Below are 24626 nucleotides of genomic sequence, written 5' to 3'. Positions count from 1 at the left end.
TAGCGGGTGCGCACCGGGTGGGCTAGCAACGCCAGACGGTGCTCTCAAGGGAGCCAGGCTGAGCAGGTCTCAGGAACGGTGATGGGGAAGAGGAGTTAGGGAAAACCTCGGCAGGGGCTGCCTCAGGGCCCCTCTCCTAGCCAAGGGCCCCGGGCTGTCACAGTTCCCTTTCTATCCGTTTCCCTTTTCAACCCAATGAAGCAGTCAGGGCTCAGCAGTGCTTAGCACGCTCGGACTATAGTTTTAATAGACGTACATGGACAAGTCGATATAGACAGATTTATAATTCTATACAGTCAGTCCGACATACACAGGGACGCTGTAAACAGGGGCATGGGCCGGAGAGCGGGTGTGCAAAGTGGGCGCAGGGCCTCAGGGCCGGGCCCCTCGCTCTGCCGGCTCGACTCTTGCACGGCGGGCGGTGAGGAGGGGGCTGTTCTCCTAGACAGGGGGCCACCTCCTAGCCCGGGAGCAGAGCAGAGGGGCTAGGCCTGCGGCTAAGCTCTGGGCTGGGGTGTTCTGAGACGAGCCTCCCCCTCCTCCCGGCAGGTCCGCACTGCCCGCTGCAGCTCCGTGGCCTTAATATAGGGCTCCAGGGCGCAGCGCCAGCGAGGCTCTACCAGGCGCGCCAGGGCCGTGTGTGGCTCCACGGAGTGCCCAGTCCTGGGCTGGGCACCGTTAACCCCGGCCCAACGCCCGCTCCAACGCGGATCCGACTCGAGCTAAGGCGCTCTCGGCCGGGGACCGCTCGGAGAGGGCATCTTGGTTTGTACGGGGTCGGGAAATCCCAGGCAAGTCCAAGCCCCGCACATCCAGTCCGCAGGCACTGCGGCTCAGTCGGGGCCCAGCGCGGCGGGGACCCGGGCTACGAGGGCGTCCTCCCCAGGCCGCTGGGCCTCGGCGCTCGCCTACGGTGCTGCGTCCCCTCTGCGGAGTGGGCCGCCGGGGCCAGTGGGAACACACACACACCACCCGCGCCATCCCGAGGGAAATTGCAACTCATCCATTTTTTCGCGGCACTTTTCTCCGACGTCTTTTTCCTTTGTTGTTGTTTTTTTTTTTTTTGTCTTTTTGGAGGGCAGAGTGGGGTCTGGAAAAGCAAACACAAAACCAACCCGGAGTGGGAAGTGGGAGGAGGGGGCTGCGCAGGCGCGTGGTCCGCGGCGCGGTGCGGCGTGGCGAGCCGCGGCGTGGGAGCCAGGGCTCTGCGTGCGTCCTCCGCGCCCGCGCCCTTCCCCGCGCCGGCAGCCAGCCCGCTTGGCGCGGCGGGGCGGTCAGCTGTTGTACTGGCACGCGTTGAGGCCCGAGGCCGGGCCCTGCAGGCCGCCGTAGCCGAACGATGAGTGCTGCTTGGACTTGAGCCGCAGGCTGGCTAGGCTCGAGTTGCACGTGTCCCGGTAGACGCTGTAGGGCGAGGCGGGGGTGCCGTACGGGCAGGCGCCCGGCGACATGGCCGAGTTGAGCGAGGAGCCGGTGAGGTTGTTGATGTTGTTGAGGCCCGAGTTGGGCATGCCAGGCACGGCGCCTGGGCCCATGCTGGACGGCATGGTCATGGAGGAGATGGAGCTGGGTGCCGAGAACATGGACTGCGACGACAGCGGGCTCATGGAGTTGAAGAAGGTGAAGCTCTTGGTGGAGAGCGGTGCTGGCGCCAGGCTCTTGGCGGCCCAGTTGTTGTAGGAGTAGCCGGCCGCGTACACGTCCTCATAGGGCTGCACCAGGCCGCTGAACTGCGGCACGTAGCCGCCCTTGCACAGATCCAGCTGCTGGTTACGCTCGCGCTTCCGCCACTTGGCTCGCCGGTTCTTGAACCAGACCTGGAGGAGGGGGCGGGAGAAGGGGTCAGGGCCGCCGAGGGCTGGGAGGGCCGGCAGGGCCCCCCTCCCCGCTGCCCCGAGCCCTCTGCCCCGCCCGCCTGCTGCCCTCCCAAAGTCGTTCCCCTCCTTCTACCGATTATTTCCGCTCCTCCATTCCCTCAACAATGGTTCCTTTCCTGTCCCCAGAAAATACTAGTTTTTTCCTTTTCCCGATCTTTATCTTCTTCCCCAAATTATATCCGTTTTCTTCTCCGAATACAGATTCTCGTTTATTTTAACAGATACTCGTTTTCTTTATTCCTGTCTCAACCAATTCACCTCTGCCTTCTCCCTGAAACGGATTTGCTTTATCTACTAAGTATTTCCATCTTTTTATTCTCCCTCAAATACAAAAGGTATTTTTCTTCCCTGAGACATAGGACTCTCCGACTCCCCCAATTCTTCGATCTATTTCATCGCTCAAATAGTTTGTTACCTTTATTGGCAATATTTGATATTTTCTTTTAGGCTCCAAATGTTTATTTTCGTTCGGTCCACCCCGCTATCTGAACCTCCTTCTTCTCCCTCAGTCTGTTTTCTTGTTTAGCCCCCATTTTTGATCCTTTTGAATTGTCCCCATATATTAGTTTTTTTTTCATTCTTTCCAAATATCTCACCTCCACGGTTCCCTTTAAACAGTTGATTATTTTTCTCAAATCTTGATCTTTTTGCTTATTATTTAATTTTTCCTGCCGCCTCAATATATGCCAAGTATGTTTCTCCAAATATTTAATTTTTCCAATTAAATCTTAAACATTCCCCAAACATTGAATTCCCCCCACCCCGCCCCATTCTTACTTGTTTCTTCTAATCTTCCTGCCCTTCCTTTTCTCCCCCTAAATTTGGTGAGAAGCTCCTGGTCCTCCGCATGCCCCCTGCCCTCTCGGATTTTCCTCCAGTTCTGAGCGGAGTTTCCCGAGCTACTTTGCCAGACCCCTGCATCTCAGCTTTCCCTAGTCCTCAGCACTGACACTACCTGATTCCACCCCCACCCCACCCCTACCACCATAAACCTGGGCAGGATTAGTGAGTTCAGGATTACTGAGTGCTGTGTCTTCACTCCGAGTCCCACTGGGCTGGCCAGCCTGCCTAGGGAGGGGTGCGGGCTGGGGTTATGGTAAGGAGTCTGTGGGCCAGGTGGGACTTTGGTCGGCTTGGGAGGTACTCCCAATATCTGATTAAATATTTGTGCCCCCAGGGAAGAAAGAAAGAATTCTCTTGCTACCCTGGCAGGAAAGCCTTGCTTTTACTGGAAACCAAATGGGTGAGAAGAGGGAGAATGCAGGTTGGCCTTGGGTCTGAGATGGTATATCCCAAAAGGGATTGGGAAGGCCGCTTGACCGTGGAGCCCCCCTCCCCCCCAACTGACGGGATACCTTCTGGAAAGGGCAGAAGGCAAAGGGTCCTACTGACCGCTGGGGATGGTGGAGAATCTCTTGAGCTTTTAGAGAATCTGCTTATGGGATGGACCACTGCTCCAGGAAGTTTTGAGAGCCCCAAACCCAGGCCCCTTTCAGGCTTCTCCGAGGCAGCCAGGCAGGACCTGCCTTTCCCTTTCGTTTTGGGGCAAAGGCCAGCAGCTCCTGAGGTCCCCAGAGGCAGGGAATCCACTGCCCAGTCTCTAGCCCAAGGTGTGCTGCTAACATCTGAGTGGGTCCTGGGCCCCACAGGGCATGGGGGATTCCCCTGGAGATACGGGTCTTTGGGTTGGGATTGCCTTAGTCTGAGAATCAGGTAGGGTGAGGGTCAGAGGGGTTGGACGGTGGGGGCGGCCTGGAGGCCTGGAGGCCTGGCAGACGCTTGGTGGGCCGGTGGGCTGGGGCCTAAAGTGGGGATCGGCAGTGGAGGGAGGGAGCGGGTCTGAATGGTAGGAGAGTGGAGGTTTGCCTGCGGGTCTAAGCTTTGGAAAGCTGCCGCGAAGGCGGCCGGCAGCCCTCTGCGCGGGTGCCCTTAGGCACTTGCCCCTTGCTCACCCGCACACGCGGCTCGGTGAGGTTGGTCCACACGGCGATCTCCTCCCTCATGCTCATGTCGGGATAGCGGTTCCTCTGGAACGTGGCCTCTAGCTCCTGCAACTGCTGGCTGGTGAAGTGCGTACGTTGCCGCCGCTGCTTTTTCTTCTTGGCTGGGTCCTCCGCGCCTCCCGCGCCACTGTCCTCGGGCCCCTTGGGTTCCCCGCCGCGCTCCTTCTCTGCAGCAGGCAGGACGGGGCGCAGGTCACCTGGGCTTACGCCCGGTTGCACCCCATCCCGGCTCCACCGAAGCGCCCGCCACCAGCGCCGGCGGTCTTCCCTCCCCTCTCCCTCCGGGGGCCCTGGGAACTGTCCCCACTGGAAAGCGCCCGCCAGGTGCTGGTCGTCAGTAGGCACCTCTCGTCTGGTGTGCTGCGGAGAAGAGCCCAAGTATCGGAGCCCGAGCCGCGGGCCTGGGTTTCTGGCTGGGCAGGGCCCGCACCCTTACTTAGCTCGGCTCAGAATGGCCCTGCTGCTGCTGTTCCAGCAAATGTACGCTTTTGTTTTGTTTGTTTTGCGACCTCTTAGGGGGTCTAAATCTGAGGGGGTTTCTACTTCTGTGAACTAGGATCAGATCCTTCCAGCCTAAAGCCCCTCCACTTTCTTCTTCTCAGGGATGGGTGGGAGCCCCACAGGGCAGGCACAGCACGGCCGGGTTCTCGGCCTTGCTTCCAGGCCTCCAGTCCCAAAGCCTAGAAAACCCCACCAACTGCCGCCCAGACAGACAGACTTTGTCTAGGTGACCTCGGGCTTTAGTCTGTCTCTCTTTGAAGCTACACAAAACACACGCAGTCATAGAAACATTGATACATAGAGAAAAAGAGTTTAAAAACAAAACAGAAGCCCAGAAAAGCTCACAGCTCTATGCCTAAAGACACGGAAAGGGCTACAAATTCTCAAAATCAGACAGGAAAAAACTGAACAAATGTAAATTAAGAAGCTAGAAAGCTTCATAAACGCACCCCTAACTAAATACAGAGCTGTAAGTGTATAAACTCCAGGCTGACAGAAGCATTTATTTCTCCAGGATTAAAAAAAAAAATGTACCGTTGTAGATAGATTTTTAACCCCTTCCCAATAAGGCCTTGTAGAGATAATTTTAAATCCCAGAGAAACACATTATAGTTAGATAATGTAAATTCCCCGAATAACACCACTGTAAATGGATTTTGCAAAAATTCTCGAGAAATGCGCCATTTTGGATTGACTTTTTAAAATCTCCGGAAGAATAATGCTGCCTGTAGTTATTTTACATTCCAGAGACCTACACGTCGTATATTAATTCTTTCAAAATCGAAAGATACAGTTAAAATTGTTAATTCATCCTTATAGATTTGGTTCAAAATAATCAATCTACGATTATATATCTCTCTAGGTTTTAAAAATAAAACCAAAGAACACGCTTAAAACTTTTGAAAACAAAAGTATAGTTCAGCGTTGACTGTGTTTTAACCAAGCAAACAGGACCTCTCAGAAAAATCACTTAGGGATGCAAAAGAGAAACAGATTAAGAAAGCGGAGAGAAACACTCAGCAGTGTGTTAAGAATTCAACGCGGAAGAGTCGCCTATGCCAGGGAGCTCTGAGCCCCTCGGGGACCCGGGCAGCTGTGCTGGGCAACGGATTCGCTGCTCCACTGCCGGAGCTGGTCACCCGCCTGCCCAGTTCGCTACTGGAAAAAAGCTCCAACTCGGACAAAAATCGCGGAGGGAGACGCGCTGGAGCCGGTGCCGGGGCCAGGGCCGGGGCCGGGCAGCTCCCGGCTCTGGCAGTGCACGTGGGCCGGGATCCCGAGATCCGGGTTCGGTCTGGCCTTACTGGGAGTCCAGCAGCGCCCCTTCGACCGCTGGTCCCCTGGCCCTCTCGCCCTTCCCGTCCTCTGTGTCTCCCTTTTACTTGATGACCCTTTCTCCCCCACAGTTTACCCTTCCCACCCGCCCCTTCTCTTCGGTCTCTTCCTCTTAGTTTGTCGCCTACTGTCAAGATGTTAGCCTCCCTCTCAGTCTCTCTAAGCGCGTTCTCTCGCTCATCACCCCCATTCCTTTCTGGGTCTGCTCCTCTCCCTTCGTCCAAGCCGCTCCTTAGCGCCCAGTTGCGCAAATCCAACTTTTTTCCCGTTCTATTTACTCCTGATCAAGAGGGGCGGTCAGTCCAACCCTCCAGCCGTAGGCTTGTGCATCTGCCAGTTTCTTGGTGCGTGGGGACCGCGTGGAGGTGCCTTCGTGTGTGCGTAAGTTTCCGCGTTCACCGTCAGGTCGAGAACGGGAAAAAGAAAGCTCCTGACGCTTCTGGGGCGGAGAGGGAGCTTGGTTGCACGGCGCGGGCTTCAGGCCCTGCTCCCAGCTTCCCGTGCCCCGCGCCCGGGAAGGCTCTGTGCGCGCCGCGCGGGGAACGGCGCTTACCTGGCAGCTCCGTGTCAGACGACTCGCTGGCAGAGTTCTCGAGCGGCTCGCGGGGGTCGGCGGGCCGGGCCAGGTGGAAGGCGGGTCCCATGTCATGGGGTGGTGGCGGCGGCGGCCGGAGCCCCTCCGGCAGCCGCTCCAGGCTCATGCCCCCTTTGAAGGCGTCCATGGAGGTGGGGACCGCGGCGGGCGCTCCAGGGGCCGGGGCTGGGCGCGCCCCGCCGCCCTGGCTGCGACCTGCGGGGACAAGAGCGCAGCGCCTAAGCGGCTGCCCTCCAGGGCTGCCGACGCCCGCAGCGACGCCGTACCCGCCCCATGGACCGCCCGGGGCTGCAGTGCCGGGCGGGCAAAGGCGGCGGCAGCTTCTAGCGACCGGGCGCCTGGCTCCGCGCTCCGGGCTGCGCTCCCGCCGCTCGGGCCTCAGTCGCCCCGCCGGCCCCGGCTCCGGCTCCGGCTCCGGCTCGCGATCCGGGGCCGGTTTCTAAGGCTCCGGACGGCGCCGGCAGAGTCTGTCTTAAAGCGACAGCGCGCACAGCCAGGTTCCAGCAGTCCCTGCGCCAGGGGTGCTGGGTGGGGTGGGCCTGGGTGGGAGGGGGCTGGGGAGGGAGGGAGGGAGCGAGCGAGGGAGCGCGGGCGGAATCCAGCCCCGAGTCACCCGCGCCGCCGCGCCCTCGCTGCCGCCCTCCCTCCCTCCCGGCCTCGCCCGCGCCCTCCCCCTTCGCAGCCACCTTCCCGCCGCCTCCCCGCCCCCCGCGGCCTCGCTGCGCCTCTCCCTCCTTCCCCGGTGACACACCGAGTTCTCCCTCGGCCTCACAAAAGAAACGCATCTGGCCTGCAAGTCCCGGGCGGCTCGTGCCCACCTCAGGCCCCAAATGACTTGTTTCGCCCAGAAGTCAACTCCCGTCTCGGCCGCTTCGAAGTCCCCAGCCCTGGCGAGAAAAGCTCAGGATGAGTGAATGTTTGCCGAGCAGGATCGCACCGAGCGGGCGCCTTCGAGCCAGCGCCGGGGCGGGGGCAGAGCCCGGGGCCCGCTGCGGCAGCTCCCAGCGGTGTCCTCGTCGAGGGGCCGCCTGCCCCTCCTCCTCCAGCCTCTTCTCCCGGGAACTCAGCCCGGCTGAGTGACAGCAGCCTGCACTCTAATGGGCCCCCGGATGCTGCCTCCTAATTAGCTTGGACCTTCTCCCCTAAGGCTGCTTCTCAGGCCTCCCTCTCTGCACCGCAGTCAATTTTCCGGGATTGGGATAGAAATGATGGCTTCTAATCAGACGAAACGTTTTTGCTGGCGCTCGGCGTTTGGAGAGTACAGAGGGAGGACCCCAGAAGCTCAGCCAGGCCCCAAAGCCTCTTCTACCTCTCCCCTTGTTTTGCACCTTACCCTTTGGCAAAATGGGCCAGGCCTGGCTGTGGTAGCCTTTGCCCTTCTTCAGGGTAGCTTTGGCCCAGCCTGGGGGACTGCGTCCTGGCTTCCCAGGGCTTCAGGTACAGGCCTGGTAGGCCAGGTGACTGCTGTCTCCCAACCCTGGGCCCGCAGCCGAGGAAGCCCTCAGTCTTCCAGGTTCTTTCCCACACAGTGGTGGCTGAGCTGCAGCTCCAGTGGGCCTTCGCTGGGCACAGGCAAAGACATTACTCTCCCACTCCCAAGGGATCCCCTCCTCAAGTCCTTGCGCGTAGGTGAAGTTTGTCGAAGGATTTTGCTCAACAATTGTTAGCTGGCCCTGAGACCACAGCGTCTTGAGCAAACAGGCTACAGCTGGGGTGGCAAGGCGCCGCCCTGACCTGCTCCTCTGACCACAGGCAGACCCCAGACTGCCCTCTGCCCCTCACCTGTGACCAGCTCCACCAGACACAGCAACCCAAGGGAGCAGCGCCAGGGAGATTGTCAGCCTGGGAAAGAAGCTCTGCCTTGCTCTCCAGGGAGGTGTCCAGTGTCCTTACCCCAAAACCCAGTACATCCTCACCTCCTGGGTGGGTGGCACTGACCGTGCAGGTATCAGTGTCTGGGGCAGTCTGCAGGCTCTGTCTTTGAGTCCTCAACTTACCCCTTCCCATCACAGGGAGACACCCAGGGTCAGGTTGAGCTCCTTGTGAGGGATGTTGGGGCCGGGGGTAGGCACACACGGTGGAACCAGGCCTGCCTTCCATTCCCTCCATGTTAGCCCCAGCCCCCCTTGCCCCCCAACTGTGAGGCAGGGAGACACAGCAGTTCCTTAGGGCCTGGGCCTTTCTGACTGTGCATCTGTGACCACAGGAGGCAGGGTCTGAGGCCAGAGGGAGGACACTTCCCAGGAGTTTGGGTTGGGGAGGCTCAGTGACTCCTGCCTTCTTCCAAGCTGAGATCTCCCTCCATGAAATGAGTCCTGGCCATGGGGAGGGGGACATGGGGAAGCCCAGTTGTGGAGCATTTGCCCTCAGCTCCACCTTTACCACGTTTCTTGGCTGAGTCTCCTGCAGCAGGAGGTCCCTCCTTTCAAGGAGATATTCAGGTGCCACAGCATGCTAGGGAGTGTCCCTTTACACACCATTCTCCCTTTAGCTGTCTTACTGCATAGAACAGCCTGCGTGCATACAGCATGGGGGCATGCACACACATACATCCTGTACGTCCATGCCGGCATGCTGTGCACACACATGCACTCACTGCACTATGGAAGTGCTGAGTTGAGGCGTATATTTGCTACTTGACATGAACGCCGCCTGGTAGGGGATAGGAGGTGTGTTCTAACCCTGCCACATGTCAGGCCAAGGTGGGAAGCACAGTGCATCTCTGAGCAGAGACTTAGAAATGAATGGTCTGTCTGTGGGCATCTGGAGGAGGCTGGGACTTACAGCCCCCTCATTTCCCGGAGGGACCAAAGTGACTCTTTGGGCTGTCCCCGGATGGGGACTGTTTTGTGACTCAGCAGCACTCACCGATTAGTCTGGGGCCTGTATCCTCACTGCTGGTGCATTTAATGCAGTTATTGAGCACCTGCTGTGTGCCCCTCTGGGCCCAAACCACTGGCAGAGCTCCAGGCAAGCACAATAGTCCCTTTATTTGGCAATCTCGATGCCTGCTGTGTGGATGGAAAAGTCCTCAGACTGTTTCAGGGGAAGCCCTGTATCCTCAGGGGACCTGAGACCCAAAGAGGGGATGGGGCTAGTGGGGCCTGCTAGGGGAATGTGTGTTCTACTTGGCCTGGGCCACACTGAGTGATCAAGGAGTGAGGAGGCAATTGATTGCGAGGAGGCTGTGGCCTGATCCTGGGCATTGGCTGGGGAAGCGACCTGGACATGCTCTCTGTTCTTCCCCAGCTACACTCTCTCACTGGTCATTGTCCCAGTCAAGATAGGGGCTTCTTGCACACTCACAGACACATCACACTCAAAGGACAGAAAACAGCACTCTTTCAGGAGTAAGAAGAGGCTTGGTGTTCCTCCAGCTGTGCTGTGTGATCTGTGTTCGCCTCACAGTCAAGGCTTGATCCGCCCTGTGCCTCAGTTCCCATGTCCAATATGGGACTCTGCCTGCTGCTTCAGCATCCAGCTCGCTTGCTGATGGGACACGAAGGGGGGAGGGAAAGGGGCTTAGTGGAGCTGGAACCACGTGTCCTATTCCCCACACCATCCCTGGCCACACAAAGTCAGCAATGATTCTGTGACTTTCAAGAATTTTGGAGTTTAGGGTCCTGGCTGGGCTGAGCGGAAGAGCCTGGGCTGTTGTGGAGTTGAAACAGTCAACAAGAGGACCCTTCCTGAAGCCGGGCTTACTAAAAGCAGCCTATGCCCAAGAATGGTTTGTAATGTAATTTGTGAAGGGTGGTTGGGATGCTCTTATGGAGAGGTATCTTTCTACCCACCCTTGGGGGCACCTGCCCTAATCCTTCCTTTGAGAATCAAGGCATTTTAGGAAAAAGGAAGGAATGTGCCATGGCCTGCTACCAGGGCTATCCATGACTCTCTGGGACATTCCAGCCCTAAGCCTCTTAGTCCGCGGAGACGTTCAAACTTGAAAACCCAGTTTTGGGAGTGTAGCCTAGACCACCTACCTCTTTCTGCCTGATCTAACACCCCCTCCCCAATAAAAGCTCTTGTTTCTTTGACTACAGCAATTACTGGATAAGCAGGGAGGAGGGTGCTCAGGTAGGGGCTGGAAAGACCTCACTGGCTCCTTTAGGCTTCCTGGGACCCCAGTCTGAGGCTTCCAGCCAATTGAGGATCCCCAGCCTGTTCTGGGGAGAGCCAGGATGTATTTGGGCAGGACTGCCACCAGTGAGGCACAGATGGGATTACAGAACTCAAGACTCTGTACTGTGGGCCAGTGGCTGGTAGGACAAAGGCTCTCCTGGGCCCATCTCTCACCTAATTCTACAGAAGCTTTCTAGTTCCTGAGAATGGCTGAGCTGTGGGGAAGAAGACTAGGAAGGAGGTAGCAGCTGATCACACAACCGGAGAGCAGACGGGCGGGTTATGATGCACCATAGCCTCCTCTTCCCAGCGGCTAGGTCTGTCTGGAGTCCCCTGCATCCTAGAGTCCAGACCGCCTGGTCTCCATGCCCCAGTCCACCTCTTTTCCATTCCCTGGCAGCGATGCAGGAATCCCAAAGCAGCCCCGTGAAAGGGCAGGGGGACAGCAAGTCTCCTGTGCTGCCCCGGCTACCTGTAGCTTTTGGCCTGACTACCCTAGACCTGAACCCTAGAACTGAATCCTCAGTGGACAGCAACCTGTGATTTCCTCCCTCTGGACCTGGTGGCTTTCAGAGGTCACAGCGATGTCCAGAGAATACACAAGTTTTTCAGAAAAGTGGACCAACTAGTTGTAGATTCAGGGAATTCCTAAATCGGAAAATCTTGGGACCCGGATTTCAGCCTGGAGTTCCCATGATTGCGATCCTGGCTTTGGGGCCCTGCCTTTGCCGCGGGAGAATAGGCTCCAATTTACGAAGCTGGTCAAATTCAGAAATCCGAGACCCGGTTCTTGAGAAGCGGCTGCGTGCTCTGGGACACTGCGTCAACAACCAAACCCGGGAGAAGCCGCGGGGATGTCTTTATTGGACGTTACGAAGGGAATTTGGGGTTTCTCTCATGGGAAGAAAAAGCCCGACTTGTGCCGGCGAGGGCAGGCCGCTGTGGGCTGGGGGCACCTCCGAGCGCTGAGACCGGACGTCGGGGTCCGGGGCGAAGAGAGCCAGGGCGCCGGCCGATGTCTGCTGCTTTTCTTTATCATTGCTGCCCGAACGAACGAACGAACGAACGAATGAAGCGGTTTCGTTTAGGAAAAATACCCTCTTGATGCGAAGCTACGGCCAAAGTCCCGGGCCACGCAGAGGGGCCAGCAGTTCCATGGGTGGTGGGGCCCTCCATCCCTGGACGCAGTGAGGAGCAGCGGGAGGCCCTCTCTCCTGCCCATTTCTCCTGGGGGTGGGGAGGCCCTGCGTCCTGCGCCGCCGCGATGGGCTGCCACGGGGTTGTGCCCTTTGCGGAGCCGTGGCCCGGGCCCCCGAGGCTGCTACCCGCTTGGGGTGCCTGGGGCCGAAGCGGAGGGTTGATCCCACCGGTTAGGTGACGACCACTATGATTGTGCCCTGGGCGCAAAAACCGGCTCCTGCCTCGAAGGCTCCTGACCTTCCGCGCCTTGCGCTGTCGCGTGCCGCCAGCTGGACCCACAAACGCCAGGAGCAAACTGCGCAGGACTCGGCCGGCCGCCACCTCCCTGCTCCCCTCCACCGCGGAGACCCTGCGCCCCTAACCCAGCGTCTCTTACCCCACCTGGGCAGCGCTGCGTCTGCCGCTCGTCTGCTCCGGGCTCGCCCGCCGCGGACTCTGGCTCAGATTTCGGCTCCTGCTGGGGCCCCAGATCCAGCTCTGGCTCTGGCTCTGGCTCTGGCTCTGCCAGTTGCTTCGGCCCCTGCTGGTTCGCTACATCCCAGCGCGCGAGACCGGGGCTGCCTTGGCTCGGCCCATTCCTCCCGCCGCCGCCGCCCGTCGCCCGCGGGGAAGGCGGGGACACCGGCCGGGAGGCGGGAGGGGGGGAGGGGAAGCTAGGCGCTCGCCTGGACCTGCGGGGAGGGGCAGCGCGCAGTCCCGCCGCCTAGGGGTCCCGGCCTCCCTCGGGGCGCAGGCTGGGGTCCGCGCGGCTGGCGGCTGGGTCTGGAGGCGGAGGAGCGCGCCCTCGGACCTCGGTGGAGGGGCCAGGCAGCGTGCGGATGAAGCCGCAGCGGGTCCCAGCCTGGCCCGGGCGCCCTTTCTCTCCCAGGGCTCAGTTTCCCACCTAACTCTTGAGCGGCTGGCCCTACTTCCGTTTAGACTGGGGCCGGTGGTCTAGTGGGGCGGGGGTTTGAGATTGGACCTTTCTCCTTTCTGCTCAGCCTGCGGGAGGGAGCTGGTTTTGCGTGTTGGCAGGGAGAGTCCGCTGCACAGAGCGTGGCATCCGGGGAGGTTGGAGGACAGACCCCAGGGTTTCTGTGTTTGGGGGTGGGGGTGCTAGGGAGGGGCGACCGTCCGACCTGCCCTGCTTCGGGAATTGCCTCCTTCCCTCTCTTAAGGGCCTGGGCTGGTGAGGAAAGGGGAGACTGACCTCTCGGGACAACCCCTGTGCTTGCACATCCCCCAGCGGCCACCCTGCTCCGGGTTTGCGAATGGTGACGCCTGCACCCCTGTGGCCCTGCAGGTCTGTTCCTGGCTGCCACTGGGAGACGGGCTAGATGGAAGAGAACTGGGAACCTGCCCTTCGCCCACCCTCGGGCCACAGGGCTCCCCAGCGTTGCCCCGCGGCTAGATAACCTTGTGCGCAAAGTCTCGTGGGGGAAACCAGTTGGCCGAACCTACTCTTGGTATCCTGAAGTGCCCAGTCTGAGCCTACTTGCTGCTGGGACTCTGGGATGGGACCACAGGGCAGGTCGGGCTGTGGCCTGTCACTCTCAGGAACTGGAGCGGCCGAGCCTGCCCTCCGACGGCCACGGGATCCAGAGCGACAGTTTTGGGCGCAAGGTGCCGGGAGATGGCAGAGCGGCAGCCGAGCCTGAATGTTTCATGAGGTGCAGTCAGAAGCGGCGCCTCCCTGCCTGGTTCTCGCCGACAGCTGCTGCGGGAGAGGCCGCGACCCGCGCCACCTTGGCGTCCTGCTAGTCCGTGCCTCCAGGGCCGCTTGGCCTGGAAACGTAGAGAGCCAGGACCCCTTCCACAACCTCCGAAACGGGAAGCCTGCCCGACCCAAGCTCACCGAGGCCTTGGCGTTCAGGCCCTGCCAGGTGGCCCCTGCACCCTGTCGTGCTGTTCCAGGGACTCCATACCCTCCTCTCAACCGTCAACAGCAGGAACCCCTCTTCAGTGTGTGTGTGAGCTCTGTGCACCCAGGGTTGCAAGTTAAGATAAGGAGTCCCTGGTGACCGGACTAGCGGACCTGGGCCTGGGGAAAGTGCAGTCTACCGACTTTGGACCCTGCGCTGTGGGGATTTTAGCTCCTACTTCTACCCGCTCCCACTGGCTGCTTTTTGTGTGAAAAAGACTTGTTGTTGGGTCCAGCCCTAGTGCTGCTAAGCCAAGGCGCATCCAACCTTGTTGCGGGAACCTTCCTTATACTCCAAGCAGCAGGGGCATCTTTGGGCATAAATGGAACCACTGGACCCTTACTATGGAGGGCTGCACAGGCACTCCTGGGGTGGCTTTTACTCTGGCGTCTGTAGCAGGAAATCACACCTTCCCCACTCCCTGCACGCTAGCAATTTTCCGAGTTTTGTTCCCATCTCGAGTGAGATTTTCTGCATGCTCTCATTCCCAGGCAGGGCCTCTGATGCCAAAACATGCTGCCTCCTGGCACCTGATGGCCTGCGCTGGAATCTTGTCAGTGGCTTTTACTAGTTGTGTGTGGCTTTGGCAAATAACATAATCTTTCTCAGCCTCAGCTTCCCCATATGTGAAATGTGAGAGTAAGAGTGCCTGCTTCTTTGGGAAATGTATGAGATGATGATGGTAAGGGGCTTGGTCCTGAGTCCTGTATATAGAGGGGCTGAATGCAAATGGTGACAGCTGCCAGGTTGCTCTTTAAGAGAGTTTGCTCTTATTTTCGTTTAGATACTTTCCTCACGGTGGTCATGTTAGCTGAGTCTAGCAGGGACAGGTTCCTTTGCTGGTTTAGTTTATCTGCCCTTATCCCCTGCTTAGCTGCTAGGAAGTTTTGGTCCAGGAAAGCTGGTCAGGCCAGTGGGTAGGGCACAACCAGGGACTGGAAGTCAGGAAGTTCTTAGTGAAACTTGCGGGGGATAAAACACACTTTTTATAATCTTACTTTCCCTTCTATAAAAAATATATATTTTGCAATTTCCCTTTAGTTTTGACATCTTGGGGAGCAGACATCTTGGCACAGTGGAATCAGGAATCAGAGAGAGAGGAAGTTTGGAGCAGGATTCACCAGGAACAGAAGTAGCAGTCTCTGTTCCTGAATATCACTTTAGCTCTCAGCTTCCAGGTGCCCCGTCAAAAAAGCTCAGCAGAATTGGCTAATGAGTTTTTTGTCTTTCAGTCCAAACTGATGTGCTTTCTCTAATAGAAATTTTTTTCCCTAGTGCAAAATCCTCTGATGAATTTGTCACATGGGTTCACATAATGGACAAATGTTTGCAGCCACTGTTATACGGAGGCCATAACACTTCTTCAGGCAGTGGTTTTTTGTTTGTTTGTTTGTTTTTTTGTTTTTTTAATCTTAATACCAAGTAAAAATAGGGAGAGTATTCTTTTCCTTCACAGCTCTAATTGCAACTATTGAAATGAAATATTTGTATAATGATAGATGAAAACCTGTTGCCCTTTCCAGTTGTAAGCTTCTTGAGAACAGGGCTGGGCCTTTCTTGGCAACAACTATAGGACCCTCCCCAGGGTGAGCAAGGGATTTGGTTATACTGATTGGCTGGGTGCAGTTTACGTGCCCACTCCTGCACCAATCAATTTGTGGGGAAAAGTGGCTCAGGCCTTTGGTTGGCCAGGGCCAGAGGCTCCACCCCAGAATCACTGTACTCCTCCAAGAATCCTGGCATCTATCTGGAACAAGTTCTCTGAGCTGGTGGAGGGAAAGGGTTGTTTCCTAAGAAGCCCCCTGCCCTGTGAAGTTTGTCAGGGAGCTCCTGATTGTATGGTAGCAAGTCCACTCCAACATGACAGGGAGGGATTGGCTTTGTCGGGAGACTCCGAAGTCCATCAGAATTGTTCCTGCACTCATCTGTGGGGAGAGGCGAAGCACTGCCAGAAAGTCGGAGGGGAGGCTTGGAGTCTTGACTACCTATAGGAATGGATTCGCAGAGCAAGGGAGGGAATGTATTTGTACTTCCTTTTTTCATCTGTGAGAGGGAGGAAGTTTGAGGCTTTAAAAGTAGAGAGGAACCCAAGAATCACGTAAGATATTAATGTATTTGAGCATTATTCTATTGCACTCTGCGATTATTGGTAGTCAAAGCAAAACGAGAAGCTATTTGGGCATCTCAAGTGTTTTTTTCCTTACAGTCCTGTCAGCATCTGCATGGAATACTGGACAGAACTCTAGCCTGAGACCCTCTTAGAATGGCCTCTCAGGTCCCAAAACAGGTACACAGCACCTGTTTTGTGCCTGTGATCGCAGAGATACAGAGACAGATGGCTCCTGTTCATTTGGGTTGAGTCAAGGAGGCAGACACAAATCCATAACATAGTTGGAGTGCAGTGCTGGAGGAAAGCTGCAGCCTGCTGTCGGAGGGTCTTGAGTGACACACTGAGGAGTTGGCTGTAACAGTTTTCCCACTACCTGGGGACCCCTCCATAGGAAAATATAATGTGTAAAGGCTCTGAGTTAAGATAAGCTGTGGTATACTTGATAATAAAGGAAGACAGTGTGGCTTCGTCATAGCACTGGGACAGGTGAGAAGGCAGGGCATGGGGGAAGAGGAAGTTGGAGAATCAAGTAGGAACCAGATCCCACAGGACTCCATAATCCTATATGAGGTGGGATATTATCCTGAAGGCAAACAGGAGCAGATGAAGGGCTTGAACAGTGAGAGACCTTGTCAGAGGTATGTATATCTTAGAAAGCCCACTCTGCCTAGAGACAGGAGGATGGATCTGAAGTGAGACGGAAGCAGATTATTGCAGCATCATTTGCTTAGCTGCTCAGCTGCTCCGTTTAGCCCCTCGTTTCTCCATCAGTCCATCTGCCTTTGTCCACTCATCCACCATGAATGCAAGAGGCCACAGCTTGGCATGGGAAATATGAAGGTGAGAAGTTGCGGCCCCTGCCTTTCTGGAGCTGCCCCCTCGAAGTCCTCAGTTTACCCATCTGTAGGCAAATCTCTCTCATGATCACAAGCTCTGCAGCCATTGCCTCGGCCTCCCTCCAGATGTCTGCCTGCTGCACAGGACACAGGGTGCTCAGCCACTGTCTCAGATAGACAATTCAGGGAGCCTGTGCAGTGAACAACCCTGTCAGAAGCTTTTAAAGTAATTGCCCCTGCCTGCACTGGCTGACTGGCTGACGGCAGCCTATTAGCCCTGAGTTGGAAATTCTGAATTGTTTCATGACAATTGAACACATGATTGGAGGCTGGGAGGGAGTTGCCTATGAAATATTTATGTTTCCTCAGTGTTGTGGGCTGCTCCCCCTTAGCCTGGGAACCCTGGATGTATGGGGCTAGTGGCTTCGAAGTGACCACGATTGTTGCTGGGGATCCTTGGGCCACCTCCAGGTGGGGAGGTGGGAGTGCGTTTTGTGCAGCTGTGAGGGTGGTTGGGGGCCAGCACTGCTATAGCCTCACTCTGAGCTGTGGACCATGGCACTGCAGTCTCACTCCAGTGCTAGAAGGGGGACAGAACCTGAGGACTTGAGATGCTCTATGTTTATGCATGGCCGAAATTCTCCCTGGTATTCAAGGCTGCTGGGAGTCAGACTGGGTGCGAGTATCAGTTCTGCCCCCTTAGCATTGTGAGCCTTGTTTTCTTAGCCATTCAATGAAGGATGCAGAGTTCTTGCCTTGCAGGGCTGTGAGGGACAGAGATGCCCATATGTGGAGGGCCTGGCCCTCAGCCACAGCTCATGAGACCATCCTGAGCAGCCCTTGGTAGATCCTAGGGTCAGGCCTAGCTATGGGAGCCCCTACTGGATCCCCAGGGCACTATGGTCTCCTTTCCTCTGCAGAGGCTTTGAAGTACTCTGTGTTTTTCCCTTCTCTGCAAATCTGAAATAAGTATTCATGCTATGAGGGTGTGTGGCGGCCTGGCAGGCATTTCTGGTGGGTGAGGTGCCCCAGAGTCTTGGTAAGTGACCCCACATGCCCAGCCCAGGCCTCTGCTCACTAGATGGAGGCTCTGCCACGGCAGAGGAAACTGGTGGGTGGTTCCCGCCTGGCTGCCTGACCTTGGAAGCTGCTCAGGGCAGCAGGAGAAGGACCCCTGCTGTTGGAGCCCTTGGCTTGCCAGCGCACTGGCCAGCCCAGTGAGAGCCCCACTTTCCTCACCCTGGCAGGTGGTATTTATTCATCTTGCAGATGAGGAAAATGGAGACCATACTTCAGTTGTTCTTTCAACAGGCAATTATTAAGTGCCCACTCTATGTGCTGGCATTAATCGGGGGGGGGTGGTGCTGGGGACTCAGGGGTGAGGGACAATGCTGGTGCAATCACTCACAGGGGATCAGATCCAAAGATGAATGCATCTTTAGAAGTGGGGCAGGTTTGGAGCCATGGGAGCACGGAACAAGGAGAGCAAACCTAACCTGGTGGTAAGGGCAGACTTCCTGGAGGAAGTGACCTGCCAGCTGAGCACTGAGCAGTGGTTTACCCTGAAGCTGGGGTGGGGACAGGTCCATAACAAAGCTAGTGAAGGACAGGTGCATCTGGATGTTCTTATCCAGCTGGGGCTAGATGCACAACACCCTGTGTGTCCTCCTGTCCCTGCTGCCATGAGGAACCTAAAGAGGCACCAGCGAATGTCTCTTTGGCTCCAGGGTGCTGGGTTTCTTGCCTGTGGGCCTCTCTGGGCTTTATTTTCTCACCTAAAAAAACAACAAGAAAGCAACAGGTCGCATTTTTCAGATGAAACTTGACTGAGATCCCTAAATAGAGGAATGCAGTGATGCCCTGGTTGCTATCTGCTTTCCCCTGTAACCCATTCTGGCTCAACAGACACCCCCGAGGAGCTCCAGGGCTTCCTGGGCCACAGTTTGCAAACCGTAGGAACTCCTTTAGGAGGCTTTCCAGCCCAGCCTCCCAGGGTCCTGGACCCCGGGGATAGCCAAGGCAGCCTCCCTCTTTATCCCTCATGGTCTTGTTCCTTGTTCCTTTTAAATGTCCTGTTAGCCATTTATGATTGATGTCATCAAGCATCTATTGAATACCTACTGGATGCCTGCAGAGGGGCTAACACTTTCTGAGCACCAGCTATGTGCTAGGTCCGAAGTAAGCTCATCGGATCAGGCTCTTTCCCCCTCACAACTGGCAATCAGCTCATTTTACATACAAGGAACTTAAACTGTAAGAGGCTTAGTGACATGGCTAAGGTCCCAAATAATAGTAATAACACCAGCTCATATAGATTAGGCACCCAGGTATGTGGCAGGCCTTGGCAAACATCTTCCTGTACATTAGCTCCTTTAGTTCTCAAAGCAAATCTGTAGAGTAGGGACTGTTGCCATCTCTAAGGATCAAATAAGTCAAGTTGCAGGGAGGAGAAAGCACTGCCTGGTGTCTGGGCTGTATCCGGGGCTACTCCCTCTCTCCTGCTTTTTGCCGGGGAGTCTGAGGCAGTGGCAGCCATGGCCTCCAGGATAATGTGCTCCCCTCTGTGTTTCTACTGCATATGCAGGGAAACTGAGGCCCAGAGACTCACCCTCCCTGGAATGTGTCTGCCCTCTGGGGCTCCATCTGGCACCGACCTGCATCTCTCTTCATTCTGGCACCCACTATGAAATGAGAACCTGGCATCTCCCCAGAGACCTTGCCTGTCTGGGGACTGTCTGCCTGTTTAGCAGTATTAATCAGGGCACGTTGACCTCAACTGTTTGGGCAGAACCATCCTGGGGAGTCCAGGACACAGGATGGGTCAGCCCCTCCCATGGAGGCTGGAGCTGGGGGTGCTCCTGTCTCCCCTTCCCTTGCCTCCTGGTGGATTCCATTTCACCTTTAGCTCCCCATCTCAAGCCTTGAGTCCCCCTCTCCAAGACTCCTCAAGTGCCTGTACTTAGGTGTGACTGTCTGAGTGACACAGGCCGGATGCTATTCTTACCTCGGGGGAATGCATGGTACTGAGGAACAATGGTGGCATTTCAGGCAGGGTGGAGGGATGCTGAACTTTTGGTGGGTAGATAGACTCCTACCTTGGTATACCTGCAGGGGGGCTTTGGGGCCACAGCGGATGGGGGTTCCCGGCCTTGGAGGGGAAACTTGTCTGTGCACAGAACCCAGATCTTTGCTGCATAGACAAACACAAAGTGAGGAGACGAGTCTTGACAAATGTTTGCCAAGTCCCTGGCTGGCTTGGGAGTCAGGAGTGAGCTTGTTTGGCAGAACAAAGGGGAAAGCAGCCTCCAAGGGGCCATAAATAGCAAGGAAAAGGGAGTGGCCTGGCCTGAAGGCTCCATAGGACCTTGTCTCCAGGCTTGTGTTCTCTGCCAAAGCCGCCATCATCCTCTCCCACGTGCTTTGAGCCAGCCGGCCAGAGCCTGGACCATGTTGGTGGCAACCTTCTCGCCCCACGAGCTGCATCTCCCTGGGAGTCCCTGGGTGCTGGGTTGCCTGAGGTGCCTGGTAGGCTGGGAGGTCAGTGTGACCTGTACATCCCAAGGTCCCTCTTCCTGCAGGAACCAGGAAGTGTGGCTAAAGTCAACAGTGGTAAAGTTTCCTAAGAGGCAGAGCTGGTCTAGCCCTGGGGCCTGAGAAGTTGTGACACCTGGATATACTCGGGCTGGGAGGGGTCCCAATACTCCCACCCCCAGAACTGGGGGGCTCAAGGGAATCTTGTTCTCTTTGCCCACAGTCCAGACAAATATGGCTGCCTACTTCTTCAAAGAAGGAGAGCAGGACAGGAGGTGGAGGGTGGCAAGACCAGACACTTTTTCTATTTGAGCCTCAGTTTCTTCAGCTGTAATATGGGATCCTCACCCTTGGCCAGCCAGCTCCAATTCCCCACCTTCTTACCCCCTGTGATTGTGAGCATCAGGTCAGGTACAGCATCAGAGGCTTCCTAGAGGAGGTACCTTTTGCACTGGGGCTCGAGGCCCTGGCAAGACTTCCTTCAGAGCCGGTGAGAGGGTGTTTTAGGAGAGTGCACAGCATAGGCACGCACACGGAGCTGGGGAAGGTGGGCAGTGTTTGGGGACCTGCAGGTTCAGTTCAGTGTGGCAGAGTCCAGAATGCTCATGGCAATGCCATGAGGTGCCTTTCCCATCCTCTGGGGACCGTCTTAGGCAAGGATGTCTGAGCTGGGAAACGGCTTGAACAGGGCTCTGCTCTAGGAAGGTGGGGAGGGAACAAGAGCTGGTCTGGATGAGAGGCCAGTGGAAGATACAAAAGGCCCCTGGCCTTCTCCTTTGGGCTGGGAAGGAGGTCTCCTGGCAGAGGGTGGGGAGGTCAAATTCCTGCTTTCACTCTGATGATCTGGCCTACTCAGCAAGGCTGGGCCACCTTTTTTTTTTCTGAGTGGAGGCCACCCTGACCCCCAGGCTCTGACCCCCATCAGGAATGTGGCCTGAGCTCTCCATGCCTCAGTCTGTCTCTCCTTGCTTCCCACTGATTCTCCATGCCCTGTATCCAGTATTCTTGAAGGCGCCCACTCCATGGGCCCTCAGGAAGGGGAGGGCTGGTTGGGAGACTCGGTAGAGAAAGTCCAAGTGCTTTCTCCATCCTGGGCTCTGTCACAGGCACACCCAGAATTATTGTGGCGCTATCACCAGATGTCCAGGCTTCCCCAGCTGTGTACCTCACTTTAGAGGCAAGCTTGGGGCTTCAGTGCCTAGGGCGGGAAGGACTTACCCCAGGCCAGGTACTTTCTTTCATTGCAGCAGCCTTGTGGGCTTCCCACCTGGCCAAGGGTTCATCTGGGCCTCTAGCATGCCAATGGAGAAGCCCTCTTTAGCCACCCACACCCTAGCCTACAAGACGGGGAAGAAGGGCTGTGAGTGTGTGTGGGAACTGCTTTATGGGCAGGCTGGTGACTGGCCCTCCCTCCTGGAGAATAGAGGAAGGGGCCTTTGTGGAGCTTGTTGCTGGGTTCTGGAGCCCACTGGGTTCCCTGCTTTTTGCTCAACACTTCTGTTTTGCCTTCCACTCTCTGGTGGGCCTGGGATGGGGCCGGGTGGTGGGAGAGTGGAAAGAGAGAAGCAAAGGTCCTCACTTTCCCAGCCACCTTCATTTAGGTGTGGACCCTTCCGCCAGCATGCCTGAGGCTAGATGTCTTGCATTCAGTCTCTGTTCCCAATTTTGATTTGATTTTTCCTTTATTGTATGTACTTAAGAAAAGGCCATTTCAAAGCCTTTTGGGAGGAAGTGGGTCTAAACATGTAAACATGATTAAATCATAAAAGGAACCACTTTTTTTTTTTTTTTTTTTTTTAAAGACATTTTGAAGAAATGTGAATAGTTTAAAAACGGGGCAAATGCTTGGCTTCCTGACAAGTACCTGAGTTTTTACAGCAGTTTTATTCTTGATGGCCAAAAGCTGGAAACAACTGAGATGTCCTAAAATAGGAGAATGGTTAAGCAAACTGGTGCATCCATACTGTGGAACACTACCCAGAAATAAAACGGAACCAACTGTTGATTCCTTTTGGCTGTGTCTCAAGGGCATTGTGCTGAGTGAAAAAAAGCCAACCTCAAAAGGACACATACTGTCTGATTTCATTATGCGACACCCTCGAAAAGATGAACATTTCAATGTGGAAAACAGATTGGTGGTTGCCAGGAGCTGGGGCTGGTGGGATGAGAGGGCGTGAGTGTGCCTGTCAGGAGAGCAGTGGGGAGATCTTGGTGTTGATGGGGTGATTCAGTGTCTGGATTTTGCTGGTGATCTCATGAGTTTACATATGTGATAAAATGACATGGAACTGAATGCACACTTTATACCAGTCAATTTCCTGATTTGGGTATTGTGCTAATGAGATGTAGCCACCAGGGGAAACTGGGCGAATCTATATTATTTTAGGTAAGGAAATATGGGGCAACTTCTGTGAATATATATTATTTCAAAATAAAACGTTTAAAAATGTAAATAAGTAGGCAGTTTGAGGTCCTCCTTGGAGGGCGGCAGGCTTGCCCTCATGGCACACCAGGAGCTGCCTGGGAACCTGGGAAAGGCAGGAGGGTGAGGGGCAAGGAGCAGGGCGATGGAAGAGGGAGATCAAGAGTGGCGTGGCAGCGGGAGAGCCCCAGAGTCTCAATGGAGCCCATCCCGGTGTGGCTGCTGGGACCACGGGAGCTGGAGAGTGGGCACAGAGGTCCCGAACTGTGCCCTTGAGGAGGAGGCATGTGGGGTTTGCCTGCAAGGGTTCTGACAACTTGGGGACAGCGAGGGCTCACAGAGGCACAGAGCTCAGAGGTACACTAGGGGTGTCTGTGCGAGGTGCCAGGTGGCCCAGCAGCAGCTGCTCGCGCCCAGGTCCAGAACGGCGCGTCGCAGAGCAGAGCCCGCTGTGCCACCGGCGACCCGTGGAGCCCCGGGCTGCACTCAGGCGTCTGGCCGCAGCCTCGCGGTTGCCAGAAGCGCCAGCGCCAACGCCAGCGCCAGCGCCAGCGCGAGCCGGCAGTGAGTGCGATGATCCAGCCACTTGGGGCGGCTGTGATTTACCCCAAGACCGGTTCCCTGGAGTTCACACAGCTGATACCTCAGGCGAACATCCCCGCCCCCCGCCCGGGGGCTCTCTGGCCTCTTCACCAGCCACCAAGACGCTCCCCTCTGTTGTGATCCAAAAGGAGTTCCCCCAAAGCGATGTACATGATGTGCCTGCCTTGTCCCACACCTTCACCAGGCCCAGACTCCAGATCAGCACCTTCAACTTGAGACTGTGCCTGCTCAGCCTACATTCAAGGTTCTTGATAACTGGATGCTGGTCCACCATTTTTGTGCATCCTCTGCTGCCCCTTCCCAGCCACCTCTGCCTCCTCTCCGTGGGACTCACCAAGGACCCAGTACCAGCCTGACTGCAGGGAATGGCTTTCTTCTCTTCCTTCTTTTCCTTTGGGCAAACTCCTATTCACCCGTTCAGACCCTGCCCAGATACTCCTCTTCTGAGAAGACTTCTCCAGCCTCCCTTCCTGACCATGATTATATCTACTCTCCTGTTCCCTTGGCACTGTTCTGGAGTTTTGTACTGAGCATATCCTGTCTTTGCAGGCTTATTTTTGGTCACAGTCTTTTTTGGGAGGCAGGATTGTGCCTTTCTCCACCTCTGAAGCACTCTCCTTTCCCCCGAGCACAATGACATGTTAGAAGCCTAGTATGGTTGCCACACATGTTGGGCAGGGGCTGGGGCCACCATCATTCAGATGAGGCTGGCATGAACGTTTCAGGCTTCCAGGGCCCAGCCAAGTTTGGGAAAACAAGTGGTGAGTTCTGGCCTCTTGGCTACTTTGTCAGGTCATCCAATGCAATGCTCCTATTTGCTGAGTAACTTCTGTGTGTCCTGTTGTGCAAGGTTAAGGACTGTTGCATGGGCCATTTTACAGATGAGAAAACCTGAGGCCTAGAGGGAGTTCCTGCCACAGGAGGAATTGGGATTCAGGCCTAGGTCGGCTGATGTAAGAGCTTCCTGCCCTGGTGCTTTCAGCCTTTTCACCATCCTGGCAAGTTCAGGGAATTGGGGAGGGCAGAGTCCTAGCTCCAGCCTGGGTGTGACCCCAGACCCATCTGCCCAACTTCAGTGGGCTTTGGGACAAAGGCTCCAGAGTGTCCTGACAGGGGCTGCTAAGTGGTATCACGAGAACCTCAGACCCAGGCCCAGCCCTGATTTTGTTTTCATGTGGCATGGGCTCAGTCAGGACTTCTAGGAGGGTTTGGATCTGCAGATTTATTGCTGTGCTCAGGAATTTCTTGTCCACTTCAGACGTGGATGTCTGGGGGATGGCTGCCTGGGCTGGGAGTAAAACTGGGGTTATCTTGATCTCCAGATGAGGTGGTATCTGCTTGTGGAGTTGCTGGGAAAGGCTCTTTGCCTTGGATCTTGTTCATGCTCTCCTTCCGGCCCCTGATAAAGAGTCCCAAACACAGGGCCGTAAAGGTGGCCATAAAAATGGAGAAGAAATGCTGGCGCAGCTGGCTTATCAAAGTGCATCGCGACGCCCGCCAGGTCTCCCTACTTCAAGTTTATTTCTCCTCCTCTGCTTTCTCTCAGAAGGTGTCTCGTAAACAGCTAAGAGGGTCATTTATAAATGTCTT

General features: G+C 56.1%; 1 protein-coding gene across 2 annotated transcripts; it reads right to left on the bottom strand.

The window, feature by feature from the left end:
- Window positions 1-218: 218 nt before the first annotated feature.
- Window positions 219-12175, bottom strand: PITX1 (paired like homeodomain 1). Of its 2 annotated transcripts, XM_039472107.2 has the most exons (4): window positions 12010-12175; window positions 6270-6506; window positions 3830-4047; window positions 225-1817 (listed from the first exon to the last, which is right to left on the bottom strand). In XM_039472107.2, exons 2-4 carry the CDS (start codon window positions 6436-6438, stop codon window positions 1275-1277), a joined length of 930 nt encoding a protein of 309 aa, XP_039328041.2. In that variant the 5' UTR covers window positions 6439-6506; window positions 12010-12175; the 3' UTR covers window positions 225-1274. The 2 variants fall into 2 exon arrangements, with proteins under 2 accessions (XP_074237487.1, XP_039328041.2); XM_074381386.1 differs by lacking the exon at window positions 12010-12175 and having other exon boundaries at window positions 219-1817; window positions 6270-6866.
- Window positions 12176-24626: the final 12451 nt, after the last annotated feature.

The sequence above is a fragment of the Saimiri boliviensis genome, chromosome 1 (assembly GCF_048565385.1).
Source record: "Saimiri boliviensis isolate mSaiBol1 chromosome 1, mSaiBol1.pri, whole genome shotgun sequence".
Lineage (NCBI taxonomy): Eukaryota > Metazoa > Chordata > Mammalia > Primates > Cebidae > Saimiri > Saimiri boliviensis.
This window is presented reverse-complemented; position numbering and strand designations above follow the sequence as displayed.